At 41.7% G+C, this 25,493-nt stretch overlaps 1 protein-coding gene across 1 annotated transcript in view; it reads left to right on the top strand.

The window, feature by feature from the left end:
• Positions 1–25,493, top strand: part of ryr2a (ryanodine receptor 2a (cardiac)) — a gene marked incomplete at its 5' end in the record, with an annotated part of 278,974 nt that overhangs the window by 139,663 nt on the left and 113,818 nt on the right. The window contains 13 exons of the mRNA XM_084078200.1: positions 3,721–3,913; positions 4,501–4,717; positions 5,448–5,552; positions 7,001–7,104; positions 9,898–9,981; positions 10,529–10,688; positions 14,378–14,525; positions 17,246–17,349; positions 17,450–17,554; positions 17,947–18,121; positions 21,937–22,145; positions 22,622–22,813; positions 24,702–24,847. Coding sequence (XP_083934326.1) covers positions 3,721–3,913; positions 4,501–4,717; positions 5,448–5,552; positions 7,001–7,104; positions 9,898–9,981; positions 10,529–10,688; positions 14,378–14,525; positions 17,246–17,349; positions 17,450–17,554; positions 17,947–18,121; positions 21,937–22,145; positions 22,622–22,813; positions 24,702–24,847 — 1,942 coding nt within the window. The remainder of the gene's footprint in view (positions 1–3,720; positions 3,914–4,500; positions 4,718–5,447; positions 5,553–7,000; positions 7,105–9,897; positions 9,982–10,528; positions 10,689–14,377; positions 14,526–17,245; positions 17,350–17,449; positions 17,555–17,946; positions 18,122–21,936; positions 22,146–22,621; positions 22,814–24,701; positions 24,848–25,493) is intronic.

Genomic DNA, 25,493 nt, shown 5'->3' with positions numbered 1-25,493 from the left:
GAAAAATTCAACCTGCGCTTGTAGATCTGCTATTTTGCTACTTATAAGTATAAAGTATAGTGCATTACTTTATGGGGAAACATAAAACGATTAAATGTGGAGATACAAGGTTTTTGTCCGACCGTGACGATAGCTAATGTGCTGGTTTTCACAACTTCTTAAAAGTGTTTTACATTAATAAGAATGTCTTAGATTTTATCAATTTTTAATTTATGTTGAAACATGGTGATTTTTTTCGAATAATGATGTAAAAATAGTAGGAAACGGGAAAATAAATGATATTTACTTGCGACCCATAGTGCAGTAGTTCCCATTTACTTGAGAACTACTGCACTAAATGGCCAAATTGTAAATTGTTAGGAGGATGGTGTGGAAGAGGGTGAGAGGAAGGGAGCATGAGATGAATTAGGGAGAGAGGGATGGATGGATGGATGAACTAGAGGGGGCTCGTGGAAGGAAGGAGGGGGGTTAATTGTGTGTGAAAGTCAATCCTATGTAGGCACTAGGAGCTAATGGTCCTCTGGAGTGTCATTTAGAAAGACAGAGAGAGGGGCAGGGCGGACGTGCTTAGCTACCTGTTAGAATATTCTCTGTCTTATAATTCTCTCCTCTCTTCTTTCACTTAAACCATTCAATCCGGGAACACATCTACAAATGACTTCTAAATCCTAGCAGGTTTCTGAAAAACGTATGTTGTCACTGGTGCTCAAACTTTCTCATGTCAAAATTATATGTTTTTGGCCGCCGACCCCCATCTCAAAATATTTAGTTCCAGAGACCCCTCAGAAGCAAAGATTTAAGCTACAAATATTTGCTTTAAAAATATATATATTCAAAGATTTGCACCAATTTTAAAGATAAAAAAAATCTACAAGCTCATATCTCGGCACTCGGTGCCGTGCTATGCTATTAGCTTGTATATCTGCTATTTTTGAATAGCCAAAGTATAAAATAATGGTTGTAGCTAAAATCTAAAATGACACAGATGCGTTCCCGAATTGAATGGATTAAAGATGCATGTGACATGATTGTGGTACTTTTTCAGTTTTGAACTCATCTAAGATTTAGATGAGTTCTAAAAAGACATTATTTCTCTAGACCAGCGATTCCAGCGATTCTAGCGATTCAACCTGTGGGTCCGGGGTCCACTGGTAGGCCATGAGAGTATTTGCAAGTGGGTCCCCAAATAATTGGCAAAACACTACGAAAAAGTCATGGTATTTTTGTCTGTAAAACCTTGAAAATGTGTTTTCATTGTGCATTATGAAGTGCATTATGTTACTTCCACTGATCCAGGCCGCAGCACTATTGATTGATTGATAATTAAACGCAGCTGCGCTAAGTGGTCAGCGAACACTTTGAAGATTTTCAAGTGGGCCCTGATCCAGAAAAGGCTGAGAACCACTGCTCTAAACCACCCGATCTAAATGTGCGAGGATATGAGTTTTGCTGAAAGCTTCACAGACAAACAGACAAATAGGAATGGACTCAACTCGACTCCTTACCTATCATCGGATGCTTGTTGAGGTACATTGACATGCACCTCAACAAGCAGGAAATGTGAAAGTAGCCAAAGAGAATGTGGAACTGCTTGATATTATGTAAAAAGCTGGGGGGGGGGGGGGTTCAGCTTGGTTACACCAGCATTGTTGTTGTGATGCAGAGTTTACTGATAGAATTGTTTAAAAAGTTAGCTTTTTCCATTTTGGCAAAGGAGACATGCAGGGGGAGAGTGCTTTGGTGACTGTCAGACTAGGGATGGGGTGGGAGGTGCAAGTGGACAGTGACAGTGAAGTTAAAGCCAGTATTTTTTTCATGAGCTGCTCGATGTGAAATTCAGCTTTTTAAACACTTAAATATACAGTTTTTTTGACAATTGTGGCAGTAACTGTCACAATTGTTCACCGCCATGTTATATGGTATCAGTGTTGGGAAGTAACTAAAGTAATATGTAACTTAAAGTAATATTATTACCTTTTCCCAGTAACTAGTAACGTAACTAATTACTTTCACGTTTTGAGTAATAATATTACCTTTACTTTTTTTCAAAAAGTAACTTATTACTTTTTTTCACGAGCCTCGGTGGTACTCTGGGTTTGAGTGTGTTTATTTGATCCTGTGTTGTTTTTGGTCCATTGATATAATGATAGACTGGTTGGGATCGAGTTGCTATGCAGGCTGCTTGCTGATCCGGTCTAGAGCGGATACGGAAACGTTGCGCACTTGTCTGTGTGAATTATAATCAGCTGCGGAAGGGCGGGCCGCCCTTAAACCGGAACAAACAGTGTTGCCATGTCTGCTTATTATAAGCGACTTGTTAACCGATGAAGATGCGCCGCAAGCTTGTAGGTCGGCTATTTTCAATATATATATATACTATAGGTCACTGACTGTTTGACGTCTGTTTTCTGTCTGACGCAGATTGTGTCTCATGATGAGTCATTATCTGTTTGAGCCCAGGTGTTTGAATTTGAATATTTTATTAGGCAAAAAATACATTAAATACATTTAAAATACTTGTTTCCATTGAGGTCCTTAGTATTCAATTCATAGTCGTCAAATGGTTTTCATTTAGTCTGTAAGTTATGAATTCATACACTGTAAAAGTCTTAGTGTTAATATAATTCAAATGAGTGTACAATGAGGATTTTACAATGTAGGCTGCAGAAAAGAGAAAAAAAACAACTGCTAATGTTGAAAATGCAAAGTCAGACTTTTGGGGAGAAAAGATGCAAATTACTGGGGGCGAGAAAAAAAAAGTAACTAAAGTAATAAGTAACTAGGTACTTTTGGCAGGGAGTAATAAGTAAAGTAACTACATTACTTTTTAAACAAGTAATATGTAATAAGTAACATATTACTATGTTTTAGTAACTATCCCAACACTGTATGGTATATTTTCCTTTCCCTGTCTCTGTCCTTTCACCGTTTGGGAAATTCCCCCTGTCTCGTTCTTAACTTGCCCTTTCTCTGCTGCTGTGTGAGTGAGTGCTCACTAGAGATGCACGGATGTGCTTTTTCGTCACCCAAATCCGCATGTACACATGCATTGTCCATCCGCCATCCAACCACATTAATTATATCATCTTATTTATAGATTAGCACCGACCGCATGTCAAATAATGATTATTTTCTGTGACGTTAGTTTTCTTATAAACAATGTTACTCACCATTGTCGCGAATACCGATGTAGTGACTGTATGCAATCCATATCCATATCGTGCGTGCGTGTGAGACAGTATGTTGTCTTTAATACGTCTATTTCTCTCTTTAACCGTCAGTTCTCTCTCCCTTCAGCCCCTGCTCTAGCTCTCTCCTCTGTCTCTCTCCTAACTTTATTTTTATCTATAGTATATATCCTCATCTTGTTTTTTGTGCTATCTAGAGTATGTCTTTCTATATTCTTTCACCCTCTCTGTCTCTCTAAACTATTTACCATACTGTTAAAGAATACTCATAACCAACAACCTGGCTTTGGCCGGTGACAGCTATTCTGTCTCTACCATAATACGCCACTTAGCTGAGCATAATTGCACTCTGGCTGGGAGAAATATGGATCTGTTATCCTGAGATTGTGTGCGTGTGTGCGTGTGTGTGCGTGCGTGCGTACGTGTGTGCGACGTGTGTGCGAACACGTGCGTGTGTGAGCACATAAAAAACACCTGTAACTATATTTCCATTCCTGAATGAAATGAAAATAGCCTGAATTGTCCTCTGCAGGCTGCGTAGCGCGGACGGTCAGCTCTCCCAATCAGCACCTGTTGAAGGTGGAGGACGTGGTGAGCTGTTGTCTGGACCTGAGCGCTCCCAGCATCTCCTTCAGGATCAACGGCCAGCCGGTTCAGGGCATGTTCGAGAACTTCAACTCTGACGGCCTGTTCTTCCCCGTGGCGAGCTTCTCTGCAGGGGTCAAGTGAGTGTCCCGTAGCTGTTGTATTGTACTGCCGTTTTAAATGACAACATAAAACATACCAGAACTTTAAAAGCCATAGGATGTTTACAGCAGCGGTTCTAAAAGTGCGGACCAGGGACCCCCAGGGGTCCTTGAGGGAGTTCCAGGGGGTCCCCAGCTAAATGACTGGTAACTCTAAGAGTGTACAAATGGAACCTTGAGGGAGTTCCAGGGGGTCCCCAGCTAAATGACTGGTAACTCCAAGAGTGTACAAATGGAACCTTGAGAGAGTTCCAGGGGGTCCCCAGCTAAATGACGGGTAACTCCAAGAGTGTACAAATGGAACCAAATGGACCCTTACGGGTCCATTTGGTTCCATTTGTTCGCTCTCAGAGTTATGGGGGTCCATGGCCTATAATGCATAGTAAATTAGGGATCCTTGAAATGAAGAAGTTTGAGAAGCTCTGGTTTACAGTATAGCTTCTGTTCTATTTAAATTACAATTCATCATTTACAACTTACAATGCAGGCATGCGTTCTCTTCTCGTTATTTTTTTGTCCGTCTGCTTGTGATATGATCTTGTGTCTCTCCTCTCCTCTGCTCTCAGAGTGCGTTTCTTGCTGGGGGGTCGTCACGGGGAGTTCAAGTTCCTCCCTCCACCCGGCTACGCCCCCTGTTATGAGGCGGTGCTGCCCAGAGAGAAGCTGAGGGTGGAGCACAGCCAGGAGTACAAACTTGATCACACCGGAACCAGAGACCTGCTGGGACCTATGATCACTCTGTCACAGGCTGCCTTCACACCTGTCCCAGTAGATACCAGCCAGGTAATCACATACATGCACATAGAAGCAATAGATTCTGGGTCAGTTTCCCCTAAAGCTTTGTTTGATTGGCTTAGCAGCAGATTTGAACTGGAAACACGCGACACCTTCATTATGTGTTTCCGGTTCAAATCTACTGCTGAGCCAAGCCAAAAGATGGACGATATTTAGGTAGATCCGCCATCCCAATTTTAGCAATTTTTTACACAAATGGCATAACGGTCTCCTCAGTGGGCACAGTCTGACGGCAGATCTCGCAAACGTTCTATGTTTACTGTCGCTAGATCTTGTGAGAGTGTGTTGGTGGGACAGAAAAAGGTTGATAACGAATACGATTTTCGTCTGATTTGTCTCTCTGAAAAAAGCTATTTTAGTGTCAGAATGTTGGGAACATTCTGTGGCTTGTGGCGATTGGATCCAATATTTAGTTCAGTGTTCACGTTCTCACTCCCATTGGAATTAATAGACTCCAACCTACGGCCGGTTTCATAAAGAGGCGGCCACCTACAGTACAGTACGTCACGCAGATACGGGAAATAAACTGGAGTTGGCGTTTCTTGCTTTCCTATTTGTCCTTGGCCAAGCAAATTAAACAATCAGAATCTCACCCGGAACAAGAAACGGGTCCGCTACCTTCTGGAAAAGGGAACTACAGTTATACACAGGGCCTATTGTGCCTATTTTGGTGGTGCTGTATGTACATGTGTATTTTTGTGTGTTTGTGTATGTATAGATTGTGTTACCACCCCACCTTGAGAGGATCCGTGAGAAGCTCGCAGAAAATATACACGAACTGTGGGTGATGAACAAGATCGAACTGGGCTGGACCTATGGAGCCGTGAGTAACTTACATTTATCGTTAAACAGTTGCATCAGTATGGGTGGTATTAATGGGGGCAGGCATAGCGGAGTGGGTAGAGAGGCCATCTGGGAATCAGGAGGTAGCCGGTTCGACCCCTGGCTTGCCCAGTCTACAAGCCCAGTCTCCATGCCCTCATCAAAGTAGTTCACCCAAAAAATGAGGCTTTGAGGCTTGAATTCATGGAGTTTTTTTTTGTTTTTTGTCGCATCCCTGAGCCAATAATTTGATGACTGGTGGAGACTCAAAGAGTCCATTGAGTCTCCTACTGGAGACTCCACCGATCATCAAATTATTGGCCTAGGAATGCGACAAACTTTCCATGAATTCAAGGCTTCATGGGGTGTGTAATTGATAGAAAATACGTTTTTACGGGGGGGGGGGGGGGGGGGGGGGGGGTGAACTATCCCTTTAAAGGAGGAGTTCACCCAAAAAAATACTTATTTTCTATCAATTACACACCCCATGAAGCCTTGATTTCATGGATTTATTTTTGTTTTTGTGGCATTCCCAAGACAATAATTTGATGACCGTGTGTATTTCCGGTAGGAGACACAAATAATCTACTTTGTGTCTCCTACCGGATACATTAGCCGGTAGCAGACGGGAATCAAATTATTAGCTTAGGAATGCGACAAAAACAAAAAATAATCCATGGATTCAAGGCTTCATAGCGTGTGCAATTGATCGAAAATAAGTCATTTTTTGGGTGAACTCCTCCTTTAAGGGGACTACACCATGAATTTTAACTTTTCCTTCTTTTTTGTGTGTTTTTGGTCACCCCTACCTCTCTTCTATCCCCAAAAATACCCCAGTTTGAACACTCAGGCTTTCACAGCATATCTGGGGTTTTCTGTAAATTGGTCTCACAACAGACTGGTACAATCCCTCCCGTTTTTTCAGTTCCATTTTTTTTTTTTTTTTTTAACTTTTTCCACACAGAACCAGGAGATAAAATGCATACAAACTGGCTCAATAGCGCCCCGTGCTTGCAGGTGAAAGTGCTTTATAAGCCAGAGAGAAGTTACCGTAATTGGAATGAGTATATCTGAGGCTTGATTTAGGCTCAAACCTTTTGAAAAACGTTTGAGGGACATAAACAATATGATATTAGATATTACATTTTTTTAAATTCATGGTGTAGATCCTTTAAAGCCGTCTGAGCAGCCATCAGCTGGGTAAGCTATTTGCCCTCCTCCGGGAAACCAGAAAAATACTCCCTTTCCATTTGATTTAGCTACCCAATAGAACAGCTACCTCCTAATACGCAGTAAAATTGTACACTCTGAAATAAAATGAACACTGAGGATATTACTGTATAGCTATCTTCTCCCTGCATGTATGCAGGGACAATAACCGCTGCTTGTACGTGAGTTTGTGTGTGTGTGTGTGTGGGTACATACTGACTGTATGTGCTTACATTTCAGGTGCGAGACGACAATAAGCGGCAGCATCCGTGCCTGGTGGAGTTTTCCAAGCTTCCCGAGCAAGAACGCAGCTACAACCTCCAGATGTCCCTGGAGACGCTCAAGTAGGCCTTGCTGTTACACCAACACAAACTAAACGCATCACATTCATCCATTCATCCATCCATCCATCCATCCATCTTCATCCACTTATCTGGAGTTGGGTCGCGGGGTTAACAGTTCCAGCAGAGAATCCCAGACTTTCCTGGTCTAATGCCAACGTATTAATCCTCTTATCTGGCCCTTGGTCTGACCCTTGGCCTCCATGACCTTTCCATGTAAAGGAGCAGCAGCTCTACTCTGAGTCTCTCCAGGGTGACTGAACTCCTCACCCTGTCCCTAAGAGAGATGCTGCCTGTATCTGTGATCTCGTTCTTTCGGTCATGACCCGGAAAACAAAGATTGGCTGGTATATCGAGAATGTTGCCTTCTGGCTCAGCTCTCTTTTTGTGCATCATGTTTATCATTCACACATTTACCACTGAAGTCTTTATTTAACCACCTCAACCCTATGTACTTGTACTTATTTAACTGTGGTCCCCCAGGGCTATATGCTTGGTCCGTTCCCCTTTTCCCTCTACACCATACATGGGCAACTGACGGCCCCACCTTCAATTAATGCAGCCCGCAGGTTAATACTGATATATTATTTCAAGCTGTTACAATTCTAAACATGACCCGCTTTAATTACTTCAGTATATATTAGTAGCGTAATGACTAGTATTAGAATGTTATTGTCTTTTTTATGTCCAATGTATTTGTATTTAAGTTCATAAAGTTAACATAAGTATAACAAAAAACATTTGAAATTAAATAAAAATGTTACTATTCAAGATTCTAATTCAAAAACAGCAACAAAAAAAATTGGGTGACATAGAATGGTGAAGTACGGCATTCATTTATGAAAAAAGTTAAAATACGGAGATAAGAGGTGTCTGCCCGACAGTACAGTATATGCAACGTGGCCCTCTGGAGTGAGTGTGGAAATATAGTGCCCCTCTCATCATCAAAGTTGCCTGCTCTACACCATATTATAGCCATGCATTGGGATTGCGATTCCGTGGGCAGGAATGGCTGGTCCCACCCGCCGGTCAGGAAAACAATCCTGCATCGTCCCACAATAAACCAGATGTTGCACACCTGAAGCATGTGTGGCCGTGCTTTACTTTAACTTGATACGAATACATTAATGTTATGGTCAAATGCAGAGGAGAACGCAATTTAGAATTGCTGAAATCCTAAGGAAACGGTCCCGTGCAGGGCTCTAAACCATACAGTATCTCTTTGTCGAAAATAGCCAATCTACCAACTTTTAGAACTGCTATTTGTGCCGAATGTTGGCCCAAGGTGACGACTGAGAGGTCAGCTCCCTTCATGGACACCTCCTGCTCTGATGTCATGAGACCTCATGGGGACCGTATGGTCATGCATAAGGTCGATGGCATCGTTAGAGCAGCACCAGGTGGCAGCCTGTTTATGTCATGGGTACATGATGAGTTTACCAGCATAGTGGCCTTGTGGTTAGAGTGTCCGCCCAGAGACTGGGAGGTCGGGGTTTCAATCCCCGAACCGAGTCATCCCAAAGACTATGAAAATGGTACCCGCTGCCTCCATGCTTGGCACTCAGCATCAAGGGTTGGATTTAGTGGTAAGTCCCGGCCCCGGCGACATACTAGTGTCATGTCCAGTGGATGCACTTGTACAAAAACAGGAGATAGGCTCCTGGCCTATGGGGCCACATAGCTCTGATACCGTTGGTTTCCAAGGCTACTTACTTACATGATGGGTTGCTGATTATCCATTATGTATTGTGCTCCCTATCCCTGCCACCCCCCTCTCCCCCGCTCAGATGCACGCACGCACGCACGCACGCACGCACGCACGCACGCACGCACGCACGCACGCACACTCACAGAGTGTTGTCCTGGGGAGGGTATCGACAGCCACCTCTGAAACACATGGAGTCACCAGCCGCTTCTCTTCACCCAACAGCGAGGGGTTTCACCAGGAGAGCAGCGCTTGTGTGGAGGTTCCTGCCACTTCCCCTAGGTCCCTGCTGAACAGCTAGGTGCCCTGACCGAACAACAAGGGTCGCTAGAGCAGCGAATTAGGACATGATCCCTTGCTGGCGTCCCCGCGCGTGCGGACACGGCCAATCGATTTCGTTGCAGCGTTTTACGTCTACCCCACCGAGATGCCCTGAAATACATCTGGTTTATGACATGCATCTCTAGCAAGGGAGAGAGATGGAGAGAGACAGAGAAAGACAGAGCAAAACACAGAAAAGAACAGACCTACAAGCTCACTACACGTCGTATTCCGCGACGCGTTTTGAGCTTGTAGGCCTGCTATTGTGCACAGTAAAATCCTTGGTGTTCTTTTAACTCCGAAGAGAGTGCAAATGTAACCAAATAGACCCATAAATGAACACTGAGAATGTGACAGTTTGCTACAGAATGTAAATATAACTGACTTGAGTCTCAGTGACTCCTGGTTGGGATGCAATTAAAAGGCTCGGGCGTCTAACGAGCTTGCAGGATGGAACTGTCCATTAGGCGTCTGTTTGGTTTGTGTTTATTTTCTTTTACATCATATATTGATTTTAACTCATTGAGTGTGTTCTAGCGGGACCATTTAAAAACATTGATTTAATACCATCTCATACACCCAACACTCATCCTGCTTGATTAACTGACCTTTTTCATCTGTGTGTGTGTGTGTGTGTGTGTGTGTGTGTGTGTGTGTGTGTGTGTGTGTGTGTGTGTGTGTGTGTGTGTGTGTGTGTGTGTGTGTGTGTGTGTGTGTGTGTGTGTGTGTGTGTGTGTGTGTGTGTGTGTGTGTGTGTGTGTGTCTTTCAGGACTCTACTGGCCCTCGGTTGCCATGTTGGACTAGCTGATGAACATGCTGTTCAGAAGGTTAAGAGCATGAAACTTGCCTCAACGTAAGTCACCTCAACAAACATCAGACGTATTTTTATGTTTTCCAACGCTCACAAGTTACAATTACAATGAAGGCATTTAGCAGGCGACAAGTGTGAGATCGGAATGAGCAGAGTAGTCTAGTCAATAAACAACTATGGTAAATAATGAACCTAGCATTTGTATTTATAAACAACATGCTAATTAAATCGCATTCTTTAAAACATTTTAAGTGAGAAACTGTTTTTTGCATTTTAAAGTGGACTTTTATAACTGTTCTTTTTTTTAATGGAGGGGTAAGAAAAACCTCAGTTTTCTAAGATACCTGTGTACGTGTGGACTATGTCTAAGAATATACTGTATGTGAATGTATCCCTGGTTTGTAGGTTAATCTTGGACTGGGTCTTTAACCATTTAAGCTCTAGTTTCAAAAATAGCTAAAATAGGCAATCTACAAGCTCACAATATAACGCATCACAATATTATTACATTTTTTGCCTATAATGACATGGCCAAAATTGTGACGCCAGGTTGAAAGTGGTCAAGATGAATATTGTTTTGATCCTCTAGCTACGAGTTGTCCAGCGGTTACAAGCCTGCGCCCATGGATCTGAGTCACATTAAACTCGCCTCAACCCAGGAGGCCATGGTGGACAAACTGGCTGAAAACGCGCACAACGTCTGGGCACGAGACCGGATACGCCAGGGCTGGACCTATGGGATCCAACAGGTGTGTGTGAGTGTGCCATCAATATTATACATATACTGCATACACCAGCCACTTTATTTTGTTACGCCTTGCTTGTACCGGGTCGGACCCCCTTTTTCTTTTGGAATTCCCACGCGTTGCGTTGCATTGTTACTGTAGCTTGTAGATTCAGTTCTTGTCTGCAGGTGTAGTATAAATTGAGCTTAATGTGTGTATACAGTGCTGTACTATATGTGTTTGGTGCTTGACGTTGAATTAAATCAGCAGGAAGATGACTTAACGATATGTAGTTGCATCTTGGCCTCCGAGATGGCAATTCTTTTGGCCCGCGTGGTGTTCCCGTTTAGACCGCCGTTAAATATGGGCCCGGTCCCAGAAGTACTCTGAGAATACTTTGCACGCAAACAGATGTCAATGTCTTAAGGCTTATGCCATAATCTTATGATGCTGGGCTATAACACTGCGGCCAGCCAAAAGTATATACATGGAACGAGCAAAAAGATAGAAGAAACATTATGCTTGTTAATGTTCCTGGCACTAGCCCAGTTACTTAGGCAAAACAGAGAGAGAGAGAGAGAGAGAGAGAGAGAATGAAAGGCAGAATTGGTTAAAGAAGTGGAAGGAGAAAAGGATTGTATTTACATAATTATTCATGAACAGTAGCGCACGCATGCACACATACTGTCACTGAAACTGTCTGACAGGTTGAGCAGTGAGAACTATTTGGTTGTGGTGAGTTCTGGGAAGTAAATTTGAATATAACAATGTGAGGCAGCAAGTAGTATTTTTTTTGGGGGGGGGGAGGGTGACACTGATTGTTGGTACAACATTGTCTCCTACAGTACTATGGAGTGATTAATGATACAGTCAAGACATTGAGACTACACTGTACTTACATGTCACAAATACATGTAAATACTGTTCGCAAAATGAAAATGAACTCCAGATCTTCAAATAGTAAAATCAACAGGATGTTGACATTACCGTATTTATAAAAAACTGTCAATGAGGAGCACATTTTGAATTATTAATTTCTAATCAATGGAGCGACTATTTTTGATTTCTTGCCCACCTTTGGAGTTACATTATGGCATGGTAACTGCACAACCCTAACCTCTACCAAAGTGTCCTTGCCCTATAAGCCCTATTTTATACTTAGGATATTCCAAAATAGATCTACAAGCTCACAGCGCATCTACATGCCACGCGTTGTGAGCTTATAGATTTGCCATTTTCGAAAAAGTGTGTCAAATTGAAATGTTTGAGTATTTACTTTAGTACTGTAATTTAGCTGCCAATACTTTTGTACTCAAGTAAAACATTTAATACAAGCCTTTTACTTGCACCAGAGTATTTCTACATTGTGGTATTGCTACTTTTACAACCACTTAAACCCCAGCGTCCGTATCCTGCGAAAACGTTTGCAGAAAATAGCTGATCGACAAGTTCACAACGTTGGCTTGTAGATCAAATATTTTCCGCAAAGATATGTAATGCAAAGTGAAAACAGAAAAGACACTAGCATAGAGCCCTGAGGGGCCATGTAGGGTTTAAGTGGTTAGGTAAAAAGTCTGAATACGTCTTCCAGCAACTGGTCAATACTGCTGCACCAACATGCAGGCTGCACCTTCTGAATTCCAATCACAGTCTTAGTTCAGCGCTCTCCTGGCTTCCGGGAGGACGTGTGTGATGCTTGTGCAATACTGATTGATCTGCCGCGGACCGTAGGGGACAGTGTGACTGTTCAGCTTGAATGAGATTGCAATCTAATGCAGCAGAGCAGCTAGCGGAGCCGCGTCGATAACCTCCCCGGTGTTTTCCCTGCCGAGAAGCTTTCAACGTCGCGTGACTTTGATGGACAATTCTATATGGACGGGTCATTAGCGGGCGCTTTTTAATTCGCACTTGTTTTTTGTTCCCCCTGACAGTATTGTGTCACCATCACGGCATCACCAAATGTACCTAACTGTATCTAACAAGGTACAGCAAATAAGATTGGATCTTCGATGACAATGATAAGCGTTTAATAAGCACTTCTTTCTGGTGATACAGAAATGCTGATTGCAAGGACAATTCATTTAGCAGACGCTCTTATCCAGAGCGACTTACAGGTGTTTATTGAACTCGATCTAGTCAATAAGCAAGGTAAATAACCACATGAATAGAGTGCAGAGAGAAACGTGTAGGGCCTCAAAGAGACTGGATACCAGGTAAACAATGAACCTAGCATCTGTCTAACTAATGCTATCTAAATCCCACTTCACATTTGTGAGTGAGAAGAACAAATCTAAGTTGATTACCAGCTGATTATTATCACAAGTTTTCAACTTGTGAGTCTTTGTGTGCTGTTTGTATGTCTGTGGACACATTTTTGTCAATGTGAAAGCATCAAAAACGTATAAAATGCTGTCACAAAGTTTCAGATGATCATGTGGTCAGAGCAAGGGGGCAGGAAGTGACAAACGCTCATACATGTAGACTCCAGTGCATTCCCTAAACTTCCGGTTCAGGGCTTTGTCACTATTCGCCAATAGAAGGCTCTGTAGAAGACTGGCCCGATGAAGTGAACGGAGGTGACGCAACTCTCCTTATATGGCTCTGGCTGATACCATTCGTTTCCATTTGGGAAGACCGTAGCTGAATGGGTAGAGAGGCCGTCTTGGAATAGGAAAGTTGCCAGTTTGACCGGGCTTGTAGGTTACACTCCCAACACATCTTCTACTTTCTAATAATAGTGTATAATATTAACAATAATGATGTACCCAAAGACTCTTTACGGAGCAATTAGCTGTATTGAAGTAAAATACATAAAGGCTAAATTAAGTCTATAGTTTTATCATTTCACTCCTGTTTAATCTGTGAACTTCCTGGTGGCCATATGGTATGTTGGAATATCCAGTACAACAAGCTGTTGTTGAACATCTGCGATCAGAAATAGTTCAGCTGACCCGGGCCGCTGGCGTAGCAGTCTGAGCACCTAGGCTGCAATGGTTTGTATTATATCTAAAAATAATAAATAAATAGTTCAGCCTCAAATCCCCAACAGCTCTTTTCACCTTCTTCTTTTTCCTCTATACAGGGGGTCTTCAGCGTTTTTCAGACTTAGCTGAGACAGAGATTAAGCAGAGACCCCCTACTACTACTACCTACTACTGTATAAAATTGTGTTGCAGACTGAACTTTTTCATAGATTTCATAGATAGCTTTATAGAGCTTGTTTTACAGCACTATCATTAGTGTTGTGTAAATTGATTGATATTTGTTTGTTTGTCTGTTTGTTTGTTCTATTAATATGTTAGATTCATGTTAATGAGTATTTTCAGACATTTAACCCCTCAATACTTTAGTCTACACCAAACATCTTCACCGAAAATAGCAGATCTACAGTACAAGCTCACAACGCGCCACAGCCTGCCACGTTGTGAGCTTTGCAGATCTGTTATTTTCTGCGAATGTTTTTAATGTATGTATGTAAAAAAACGAGAAGACAAAAAAAAGTTTCTATCACATAAAGAATTGGCGGCCCCCCTGTAGTAAATCTGAGGAACCCCTAGGGGTCCCAGACCCCCTGTTGAAGACAAATGCTCTACATAGTTCCTTCTAATGCGTCTTTTCTTTGTCCGTTATCATCTTCTTCTTCTTCTTCTTCTTCTTCTTCTTCTTCTTCTTCTTCTTCTTCTTCTTCTTCGTTCTGTCTCCTTCCCTTATAGGATGTGAAGAATCGTCGTAACCCTAGGCTGGTCCCCTACGTTCTCCTGGACGAGAGAACCAAGAAGTCCAACAAGGACAGTCTGAGGGAAGCGGTCAGGACTCTACTGGGCTACGGCTTCAACTTGGAGGCACCAGACCAGGACCATGGTATGCTATACCCTACAGCTTATTGAGCTTAACCACATTGACCCTATAGTGTCCCTACCCTGGGGGGGGGGGGGGGGGGAATAGAGTAATAGATGCATGCTTATATATATATAGCTTATATATATATAGCTTGTAGATCAGCTATTTCCGGCGAAGAGATTTGGTGTAGAGGGGAAATAGGATGGTGCCTAGTACAGCATAGACCCCATGGTTCAATAATAATAATAATATAATTTCAAAAAGTCATTTTAATTATGCAAATTGTCATTATCTGCCATCACTGACTTAGAAACAGTTTTGATCCTACTGTATGAATATGATTAGGATTAACCAGTTAAGCCCTATTTGATACTTTCCCAAAAAATCGAATAAAGAGAAAATAAACGACCTACAAGATCGCAACGCATCAAAGTTTTGGAAAATCTTCACCTATAATAACCCAAAATTCCCAAAATTGGGATGCAAGGAAAATCTTTTGAAATAATAATATATGTTTTTAAATGTTGGAAAACTGGGGGAAAAAATACATATTTACCCATAAAAATTAGTCTGCGACGCAGAAATGTGTCCCGACCCACTTTTTGGGAAACACTGGTCTAAAGAGACTGCGTTGATGGGATTTGAACCCATGCTGTGGGGGATCTGGGATTACAAGGCCACCACAAGTGGCATATGTGAAGAATGTGTCTAACCCGCTTACAAAAACAAACCCAGGATGTCTGTTGGTTTGTTTATGATGGGCCGTATTTCATACTGTGTGATTCTTCTCTTATGCCATGATTGGATTTATCGCCATATTACTGCAGTGGAGGATGGCTGGGCTATGTAGGCAGACACCCATGAATCACTTTGATACCCGCTTGCGTGTGTGTGTGTGTGTGTGTGTGTGTGTGTGTGTGTGTGTGTGTGTGTGTGTGTGTGTGTGTGTGTGTGTGTGTGTGTGTGTGTGTGTGTGTGTGTGTGTGTGTGTGTGTGTGTGTGTGTGTGTGTGTGTGTGTTTGCCTACTTACTTACTTATTGTGTGTGTGTGTGTGTGTGTGTGTGTGTGTGTGTGTGTGTGTGTGTGTGTGTGTGTGTGTGTGTGTGTGTGTGTGTGTGTGTGTGTGTGTGTGTGTGTGTGTGTGTGTGTGTGTGTGTGTGTGTGTGTGCGCGTGCGTGCGCATTTTAATGTCTTCCTCTGGCATGCTAGCTAACAGCCTCTTCTAACTGATGTTAGGCTGGCTGCTGGAGCAATCTAAACAGCTGAGCGCTCGGAAGGCGGTATTGATTAATCACCAATATTTGAACAGGAATAAATCAGAAGTTCCACATTAGGTGGTATAAATTGCTCTCTGAGTCAAGGCCACGTGGTCTCAAATGTGACATTTTTCCCATGCCAGGCATTTTAGCATTGATGCTTCTATTCGGTATACATTCATAATAAGTGAGTCTACTACATAAAGGTCTGATATTTTGATCAGAAGGTGAACATACAGTACTGCGTTACTGGGATCGAACCAGTGATCTTACAGGACAGTCTTTTTGATGAACAGATCAAAATGGTTAGCAATGTTTACCCAGCTTATTTAATATTGCATATGGCAGCGTCATTGTTGGTTAGACTGTGTTTAGTTAATTACACCCAGTCCCATTGTGTGGCCATTGATTGTAAAGACTCCTGCCAGAGTAATTCTCTCTGAGCTGGGTGGCCGGTCATTTGTGTCGAGGGCATGGACCCCTGTACTTAATCCCCCTGGCAAACAAATCATTAGAATGCATTTACATTTCACTCACAGACAAAGCAGTCAGCACAAGTCCATTCATTTACAGTTATTACCTGGTTTTGCTGGCAAGGAGAATTCTGCAGTTTGGCAGCCCTGCGGCTCCAACCTCTACTGGAACTGTAGATAGGAATCAGTTGTTTCCGTTCGCCCACAGTGACCAGGAGCATAGTGATAGTGTGAACACAGAAATACCAACCTGGCGTTCCTAGTATTTTGGGCATGATATTATGCGAAATAATGATATTGATCAAAAGATTTTATTTTATTTTAATAATAGCAAAAATTGCACATCTGCAAACTCACAATGCGAGTTTGTACAGTAGATCAGCTATTTTTGCCACGCGACACAAAGTATAAAATAGGGCAGGCGTCTTCAACAGGGGGTCCGGGACCCCTAAGTGGTCCTCAGAGTTACTGCAGGAGGACAGGCAAATCTTTGTCTTTTTACATTAACCACTTCAGCCCTAGCATCCCTATTCTGAGGGGAACATTAGCCAAAAAATAGCAGATCTACAAGCTCACAACGCCTCGCAGCTTGTAGATCTGCAATTTTTTTGTTTGGTGTACAGGGAAAAAAGAGCAAACCAAGTACAGAGCCAACAGTCAAGTTTACTAAGTATTGAGGCTTTAAGTGGTTAAATAATGCCTGAAAATACACTATTACACATTAATAGAGAAGCTGTATAGTGAGTACAAAATATATAAACAAAAAAAACATGAATTTACACAACTGTCAAACAAGTCCATGAAGCTATCTATGAAATATAAGAAAAATATTTAATCTACAACACAATTGTATACAATATAGGGCTAGGTCGTTTTTAACATGGATTATTTGTAAATATTGATTGATGAAAGACACTGTTTCCTCTCTCTCTCTCCAACTCTCTCTCACACACACACACACACACACACACACACACACACACACACACACACACACACACACACACACAGCGGCTAGAGCAGACCTCAGCACCATGTCTACAGAGAAGTTCCGCATCTTCCGAGCAGAGAAGACATACAGCGTCAACGCTGGGAAGTGGTATTTCGAGTTTGAGGTAAGACGAGTTGTGATGATGATGATGATGATGATGATGATGGGTCGGATTTGGGCAGAATTTGAGAACTCTCCTCTCCTCTCCTCTCCTCTCCTCCCAGGTGTTAACAGGAGGTGAGATGAGGGTGGGTTGGGCCAGACCAGGCTGTCTACCCGACCTGGAGCTTGGATCTGATGAGCAGGCCTTTGTATTTGATGGCTTCAAGGTAACTTGGTGGCTGCGTTTTATATATTTCTATGACGACATGCTCTTCATCAGAATAGAGGCGATACGAAAGACAACTCATACAGTGAATACCCACAAACCACCACACATAAATCTCACGTGATCACGTTCCTAAAATGATCATGAAATTATAGATGGATGACTACAATTTGTACACACTTTTTATACTTACAACAAAATACGTTCTGTGCATAACAATAAATAATCTATAATCCGGACTCTCCCACTTGGCCAGCGCACCCTAAAAATAATGCCGTTTGTCACTTTACACACAAGTGTCCGGCTGCTAGCCGTGTGTTTGCTTCACGGCGTCACATGCGTGTTGCTACCTGTATGGATGTATTAATACCCGCTGTGTGTGTGTTTGCCCAGGCCCAACGTTGGCACCAGGGCAACGAGCACTTTGGCCGCTCGTGGGCGGCGGGGGACGTGGTGGGCTGCATGGTGGACATGAACGAACAAACCATGATATTCACGCACAACGGAGAGGTGCTATTGGACGACTCTGGCTCTGAGCTCGCCTTCAAGGACTTTGAAGTCTGGGAAGGTTGGTTATGACACACATGCACACACGCACACACGCACACACGCATGCACACATGTCGTGACAGATTCTAAGACATATACACAAACAAGACAAACTCAAACACATGCAGACCCAAATACACACAGGGACTGATGCGCACGCATGCACGCACACACACACACACACACACACACACACACACACACACACAAGCACAAGCACACAGTCCTTGTTTGGTTTGCCCGTGATTGATGAGTCGTTATGTGGGTACGTGTGTGAGTGTGTGTGCGCGCGTGCGTGCGTGCGTGTGTGTGTGCGCGCGTGCCTGTGCATGTGTGGGTGGCTGCAAGCACTCCAACAATCCATCTGGACTGTCTGGTCTCCCTTGGAAACAGGCTGCATGCGGCATGGGCAGGAAAAGAAGGAACAGTCAGTGTTGTCACAGGACTGGTGTGACACTTCCAGAACTGCAGTATGATGCGACGCTGTGAAATCTACTCCAAAGAATGTACTAAATGGAGCCGGGTCCATTTGTACACTCTTTGGAATGGTGCTCGACGTGATATTTTTTGGAAACAAAAACAAACCAAAAAACTAAAACGTTTTGTTTTCTTTTGTTTTCTTTGTTCAAAAGTTATAGTTCTATTCTGACTGTAGTCAGGCTATAGAATGTTGTTCAGTAACAGGGTCTCCCTTTTCACCAGCTCTAGTAATCAGAAAATAAATGTTTCGGTTGGAATACCAATTTATCCAGGAGAGAAAACCCCACAAAGATAATTTATTAGCTTCAATTGTGTAGTGTTCCAGTTCAAAATTGTGTCTGCTCTTTTCTTTGTTATGTTTCATCACTTCCAATTTAACTTGTTCATTATGTATCTTTTATGAGTTGTCTCTCCTGATATAGCTGGTATCCCAAAATGAAAATGTATTTTCTTTTTACTAAAGAGCTGGAGAGATGAGGAGACCCCTGTTATTGAACAAACACTCTATAGCAATAATTGCAAAATTGGAATATAGAGGTATTTAACACTTACCGGTACCGTATTTTAGCCACACACAAACAAAATCACTTACAGTACCTATAAATTAACTAAGGTTTGTAATGTATATGCTTCCACTGCTTTGATAGTGATACCAGAGCTAGGCTCAATTCACTTTCACTTTAGAATTGAAGTGACGGTTCAGGTGATATTTATGAAGTCATGTTTATATGGGTTAACGGCGCTGCCTGGGAGGTTGGGGAGACCAACCCGTACCAGCCGATGTGCACAGGGAAATGCTCAGTGTTAATTTAAATCAGAAGAACAAAAATGGACCCAAATTGTGTCCCTGCGGAGCTGTCTTTAAGAAAAACACTGATCTCCTTCTCCTGCTCAAGGACTACCGCTCGATTGGACCCCTCAGGTGTAACATACAGCACATGACTCTGTAGTCTCTGTAGTTTTGAATAAATATGGCCTAAAGTGCTTTAGGTTGTGTGTGAGAACGATAAGTGAAAGAAAAGTCACTTACTACATGCATTGCAATATAGGCTAAGACACTGAATGGGCATCAGTTGTAAGTGTTGAATAACACACCCAGTCTTCTCTTAGCTTAATTTAGAGTAGACACCAAAAAGAGCTGAGCTACAAACTAACAATGTGTCACATCGCAACGCGTTGTTAGCTTGTAAATCTGCTCCTTTTGCCAAGCGATACCGTTGTACTACCTGTCTTCATTCAGGCAAAATGCCACTCTTGCAACTCTCTATGATGGTTTTGGTGAGTCATCAGTTACTGGAGACTCCTTGATTCTTCCTCTCTATGCGGAGTACATATGAGTTTTATTAGTAATCGTCTCTCTCTCTCACCACATCATGGATCATTTAATCTTTCCAGAGGGCATAGCCATTGATTAGACAGAACAAAAACACATGCTATTTTCTGCTGCAGGCCACTCCCTGAATATTAGCGCCATCTATTGGCTCTATCAGGACAGAACACATAAGGAATGATGCCGCCTGCAGTGGAGCATTGTGCTTTTCTTATCAGCATCAAACATAGAGTATTGAAGTCTTGACGTCACGCCGTTATACCCTGAGTCACGGAGGTATTTTTTTTCTATTGAAAATACCATAGCGTCATCTTATAATTGTGTCATATGAGAACTGTGTTCCAAAAGTAAACAAATAAGCCTGGCAATTTTGTCAGGTATGTGACTCAGTGTCGTTTATGATATTGAGTTACATTTGATGGTATTGTCAATGGAAAAAATTACATATATATGATAAGTGACCCAGGGGGATAGTGGCTCAGTGATGTCAGACTTCGGTTCTCTATTCCAATTGAATTACTTAATTCTTTATAGAACATAACTTGTTTTGATTGAATATTGTGTACAATAAATGGGGGTCTGTAGCCTAATGCATGTCGAACTGGGGGTCCTTGAAATTTAAATGGTTGAAAATCACTGCTAGAGCCGTAAAGATCTTCTCTTATGGGGGTCCCTGGCATATCTTTTCAAATGGGGGTCTGCGGGCAAATAAGTGTCAATTTGGGGGTCCTTGACATGAAAAGGTTTGAGCACCACTGCAGTAGACAGCTGCCCAGAGGGAGGCTGCTATTATATGAAAGTTTATTACTGTAGCTCTGACCACTGCACTGCAGTCGACACTGCACTTCAGTGTCTCTATGGAAATGCATCTCGTTGCTGTTGGGCAGAAAGAAACCTTGTATTTCCATATTTCCACTTTTTATGTTTTGTCGGGAATTAATACTCAAAAGTAGCCAAAATATCCAAACAACAACCTCACAATGAGGAGCTTGTAGATCTGCCAGTCCATCTGTGGGTTTTATAAATATTTAACCAATGAAAAGTATTAACAAGAGCTTGTGACTAAATTATAACTACAATGGATCCAATGGAACACAGATTCTTTTTTTCCCATTTCCTGAAAAGTAACAGTTTTGGACATATAAGGTTTCCACCCAATATTGGAATGTGTACTACAGTACTGGGGTGGGGAGAATTTAAAGATGGACAATCAAGCAAAACTTTGGCAATGTTTTTTATTATTATTTTTTATTCTAGGATAGAATAACACAAGAGAAAGAAAATAAATAAACTCCCGGGATTATTGTGGCCAAAATAATTGTGATATTATCGCGATTAATTAAATTACTGTATAAATTAATAGCTTAAAACCCTTAAAATGTCACATTTTGTTAACCACCTGCACCCCAACATGCACCCCAACACCCCAAAAAAACGGTCCAAGTACAGTGCCAACTCAGGTCCAGTGTATGACGGACAATACACTATGATTTATTGTGAACGGTTTTTAATCACGATAAACGATAATAACTATTATTATCCTATCCCTAATTCTCCACCATCAATACCTCTACCTTGGCAGGCTACAGTCCTTCTGAATGCCAAACCCCAAACCCCTTGGCTCAGGTACCATAGACCACTGTTTCCCAAACAGTTGGTCGGTACCCATATTTGCGTCGCGGACCAATTTTTATGGGTCACGAGAAAATGTCAAAACATTTATTTATTTAAAAAAAAATCATGTATTAAAAAAAAATCAATGGATTTCAAAATAATGAATAAATAATAATTATTTTAAAATCTAAGAAATTCCATATATTAGAAAAAAATATCTACAAGCTCACAACGCTTTGCGTCACGTTGTGAGCTTGTAGATCTTCTATATTCACTAGTTCGGGTACCGGGCAAACGTCTAATTTCTCTTTTGGGTCTTGAGCCAAAAAGTTTGGGAACCATTGCCATAGACACAGACCTTTTATTGATCCCGAGGGAAATGTCTTTTCTTCGTTTATCCGTCCCCACAGGTTTCATCCCTGTGTGCAGTCTGGGCGTGTCTCAGGTGGGGAGGATGAACTTCGGTAAAGACGTGAGCACTCTGAAGTACTTCACCATCTGTGGCCTGCAGGAGGGCTTCGAGCCCTTCGCCGTCAACATGAACCGAGACATCACCATGTGGCTCAGCAAGAGACTGCCCCAGTTCATACCTGTCCCACAATACCACGAGCACATTGAGGTGAGTGGATGGATGGATAAGCAGTCTTTATTGTCACCAGAGGGATATTCCATTTCACAGTCTGTTCACCAAAAAAAAAACACATATACAACACAACATAAAGACAATAATGCATATAGAGTCCCCAAAGTACAAAACCAGAATATCAGCGAGGCAGTTTGTTTAGCGTTACAATGGCTGAGTGGACAAAACTCCAACAAAAACAAACTTTTTCCCATCTCAAAGTTCTGCATACTTTAGCATGTATTAGAAAATAGGTGATCTACAAGCTCAGAGCGTGTCACAATGTGACGTATTTTGAGCTTGTATATCTGCTATTTTGGATTTTAGTTTTGGTGAAAAAAAAAAAAAAAATAGATAATTATAGTTTTTGCTTTTCTCCTACTGTAGCAGTGTTTGAATCTAACCTTCAATACTATAGGGTTGTTTGTATTGACTGTTTTTTCCTTCCCTCTCTACATCTTGTCCTCTAACAGGTGACGAGGCTAGACGGAACGGTGGAAACGCCTCCGTGCCTGAAGGTCACGCAGAGGTCGTTTGGGTCGCAGAACAGTAACACCGACATTGCCTTTTACCGACTGAGCATGCCTGTAGAGTGTGCAGACTTTTTCTCCAAATCTGCAGGCGCCACGTTGCCGGCCAACGGTGCCCTCTTCTCACCCAAGAAGGTAACGCCAAATTGATTGATTGTTTTATAAAAAATCTGTTCTTGATAGGTGTGGTATGATAAGGTAAAAGGTAAGTTTGTACAATTCTATGTCACTACACGGCTAAAACTGTAGGTCACTTGGGGAAATCCAAAACAAAATGACATGTAAGGTGAGGGACCAAGCAGTAAAAGCATACGTCAACAGAAGTTTTCAAACACAATTTAGAATAAACAAGTTATAGGGCCCTTAAAAAACACAACTCTACTAAAAATAATGCTAAGAAAATAGTTGTGAACTCAACTAACAGACCTGACATAATGAGACGGGAGGGAGACTTATATAGTGGTGGACAAATAATAAATACGCACAGGGGAGGACAGCACAAAACAACTAACTAAACCAAATCCCAATCCCCCCTTTCTATCAAATGGTATGGTCTTTGGCTTGGGCCTTCTGCATAAAAGTAATAACTAAATACATTGTAGTGGCATGGGTGACAGTGCAGTCTTAGCTTATGTGGTTGTGGTCACAGCCATCACAGTGAACTTCTGCCTGCGTGGAGGCTTAACTACCATATTATTTTATGGAGGAGTGGATAGAGTTAGCCGCAAGCAACTTAGATGTTATGTGCATCAGTTGCAATACCCTCCATTGACAGCCCATTCATGAAACAGAAAAGTCCTATCTGATTGTATTAAACTGCAATAAACTCACCAATATTGCAGCCGTACAGAAAGCTTGGGTTCTCTTTGTCTATGTTTGAAAGAAAATCCACCGTTGACATGTTAGGAGCAAGTTTCCGTCAACAAACTCATGCGATCATGATTTTTTCTATGTATTCGAGTTTGGAAGCACTCGTTTTAAATCACTCCACGTCCTGCATATGTGCAATTTTCGAAATTGCCTGTACGCAGGACGTTGAGTGATTTACAACTCGAACACATAGAAATAAATCATGACTCCACAGAGTTTATTGACAGAAACTTGTCCAATCTAAAGACAAAGATTAGAATTAACCCAAGCCCTCCGTACAGCTGTTTATTGTCATTTAATACAATCGGATAGGACTTTTCTGTTTCCTGAATGGGCTGTCAATGGAGGGTATTGCAACTTGGATGCTTGCAGATAGCATCTAAATTGCTTGAGGCAATTGCTTGGATAGAGAAATGCATGAAAGAATCCACCTTATATGACACGCAGTGCTGCATAATGATGAGACTGATGAGTATAAAATGATCACAGCTGTGCTGTTATAACTACAATGACATGACCTTGAGGGTGATATTGCCATCAGTTCTACAAGTGCCATTTATTAACTGTAATAAATGTCAACAGATTATAATTTGGTTGTTTATTTAATCATTTATTTGGCTCCAACACAAATAGTTCCACAGCTGGACTGTGACTGGACAGTTGCCAAGCAATACACAAACACTTTCCTGCACTCTAGCTTGCTACTTTGTGTAGGTCTACACCAGTGGTTCTCAAAGTGGGGTCCAGGGACCGTCAGGGTTCCGTGAGGGGGTTGCAAATGGACCCTTACAGGAATAGAAGAGCAAGAAGAAAAAGAAAGAAAACAGAGCTATATACATATTATATACACATAATAATCCATAATCCACAGCATATACACATAGAATAGCCCCCTATAGTCTATCCTTCTAGTCCCCAGGTCTATTGCCTCCTCCTTTTTCCCCGTTGCACCAAATTTCTTCTGTGAAAATTGTTTTGAGGCTATTATCGGATATTATAGATGGCCTATTATGAGATTGCCTATTATGAGATGCTCACAATAGGGACGCTACAGTAGGCTTCAAGTAGCTAGAAAATAAATGAACACATTACAGTATATGTAGCGTAGGCCTATGTGATTTATCTTCATGTGGTTCATCCATTTTTCTTCCAGGAGCTGGAGGACTTTGAGACGGTGTCAGACTTTGAGGTTCTGATGAAGTCGGCTCACGGTCTCCACGGCTCCAATGGGCAGGAGAAGGATGAATTCAACAACCACAAAGATTATAACCAAGAGAAACCATCCAAACTCAAACAGAGGTAACCTCAATCCTCTCTGTCCCTTTAAATCTACCAATTGTCTTTCTCACATTTGTCATCATTTATTTACAATATATAAATTTAAGATTAACCAAGCTACACAGTTTTTTTCTTAATTGAGTTATTTCTTTTATTTATATTTATCTACTAAGGCATATGTTTTTTTTCCCCCATAGTTTTTATACCTTCAGAAATGTATTGCTGTATTTCATCACAGTGTAAATAAATGAACCCCCTCGGTCAAAAGCCACCACCAGTCGCGTAGGAGGTGGCATAGCACTGGTGCACAAGAACTGTTTCTCCTCCAGGATTGTGTGCTCTAGTAGTACATACAGCTCCTTTGAACTTTTAATCACCAAAGTTGGGCACACTAACCCATTTTATTGTATTTTAATTTATCGACCCCCTGGTTTTAATAGTTATTTTCTGACAGATTTTAGCAACCTTTTAAATCATCAAACTGGAAAGAATCGTCTTATTAGGGCATTTTAATATCCATATTAATAACAGTAATTTATTATTATTATTCATTTATTATTTATTTTGCCACCAATTTTATTTGTATCACTGAATCATTTAATTTTGTCCAACATGTCTCAGGCCCTACGCACAACAAAGGTAACACACTTGATCTTGTTTTTACTCT

Source organism: Gymnoscopelus microlampas (assembly GCF_963454915.1).
Source record: "Gymnoscopelus microlampas genome assembly, chromosome: 14".
Classification (NCBI taxonomy): Eukaryota; Metazoa; Chordata; class Actinopteri; order Myctophiformes; family Myctophidae; genus Gymnoscopelus; species Gymnoscopelus microlampas.
This window is presented reverse-complemented; position numbering and strand designations above follow the sequence as displayed.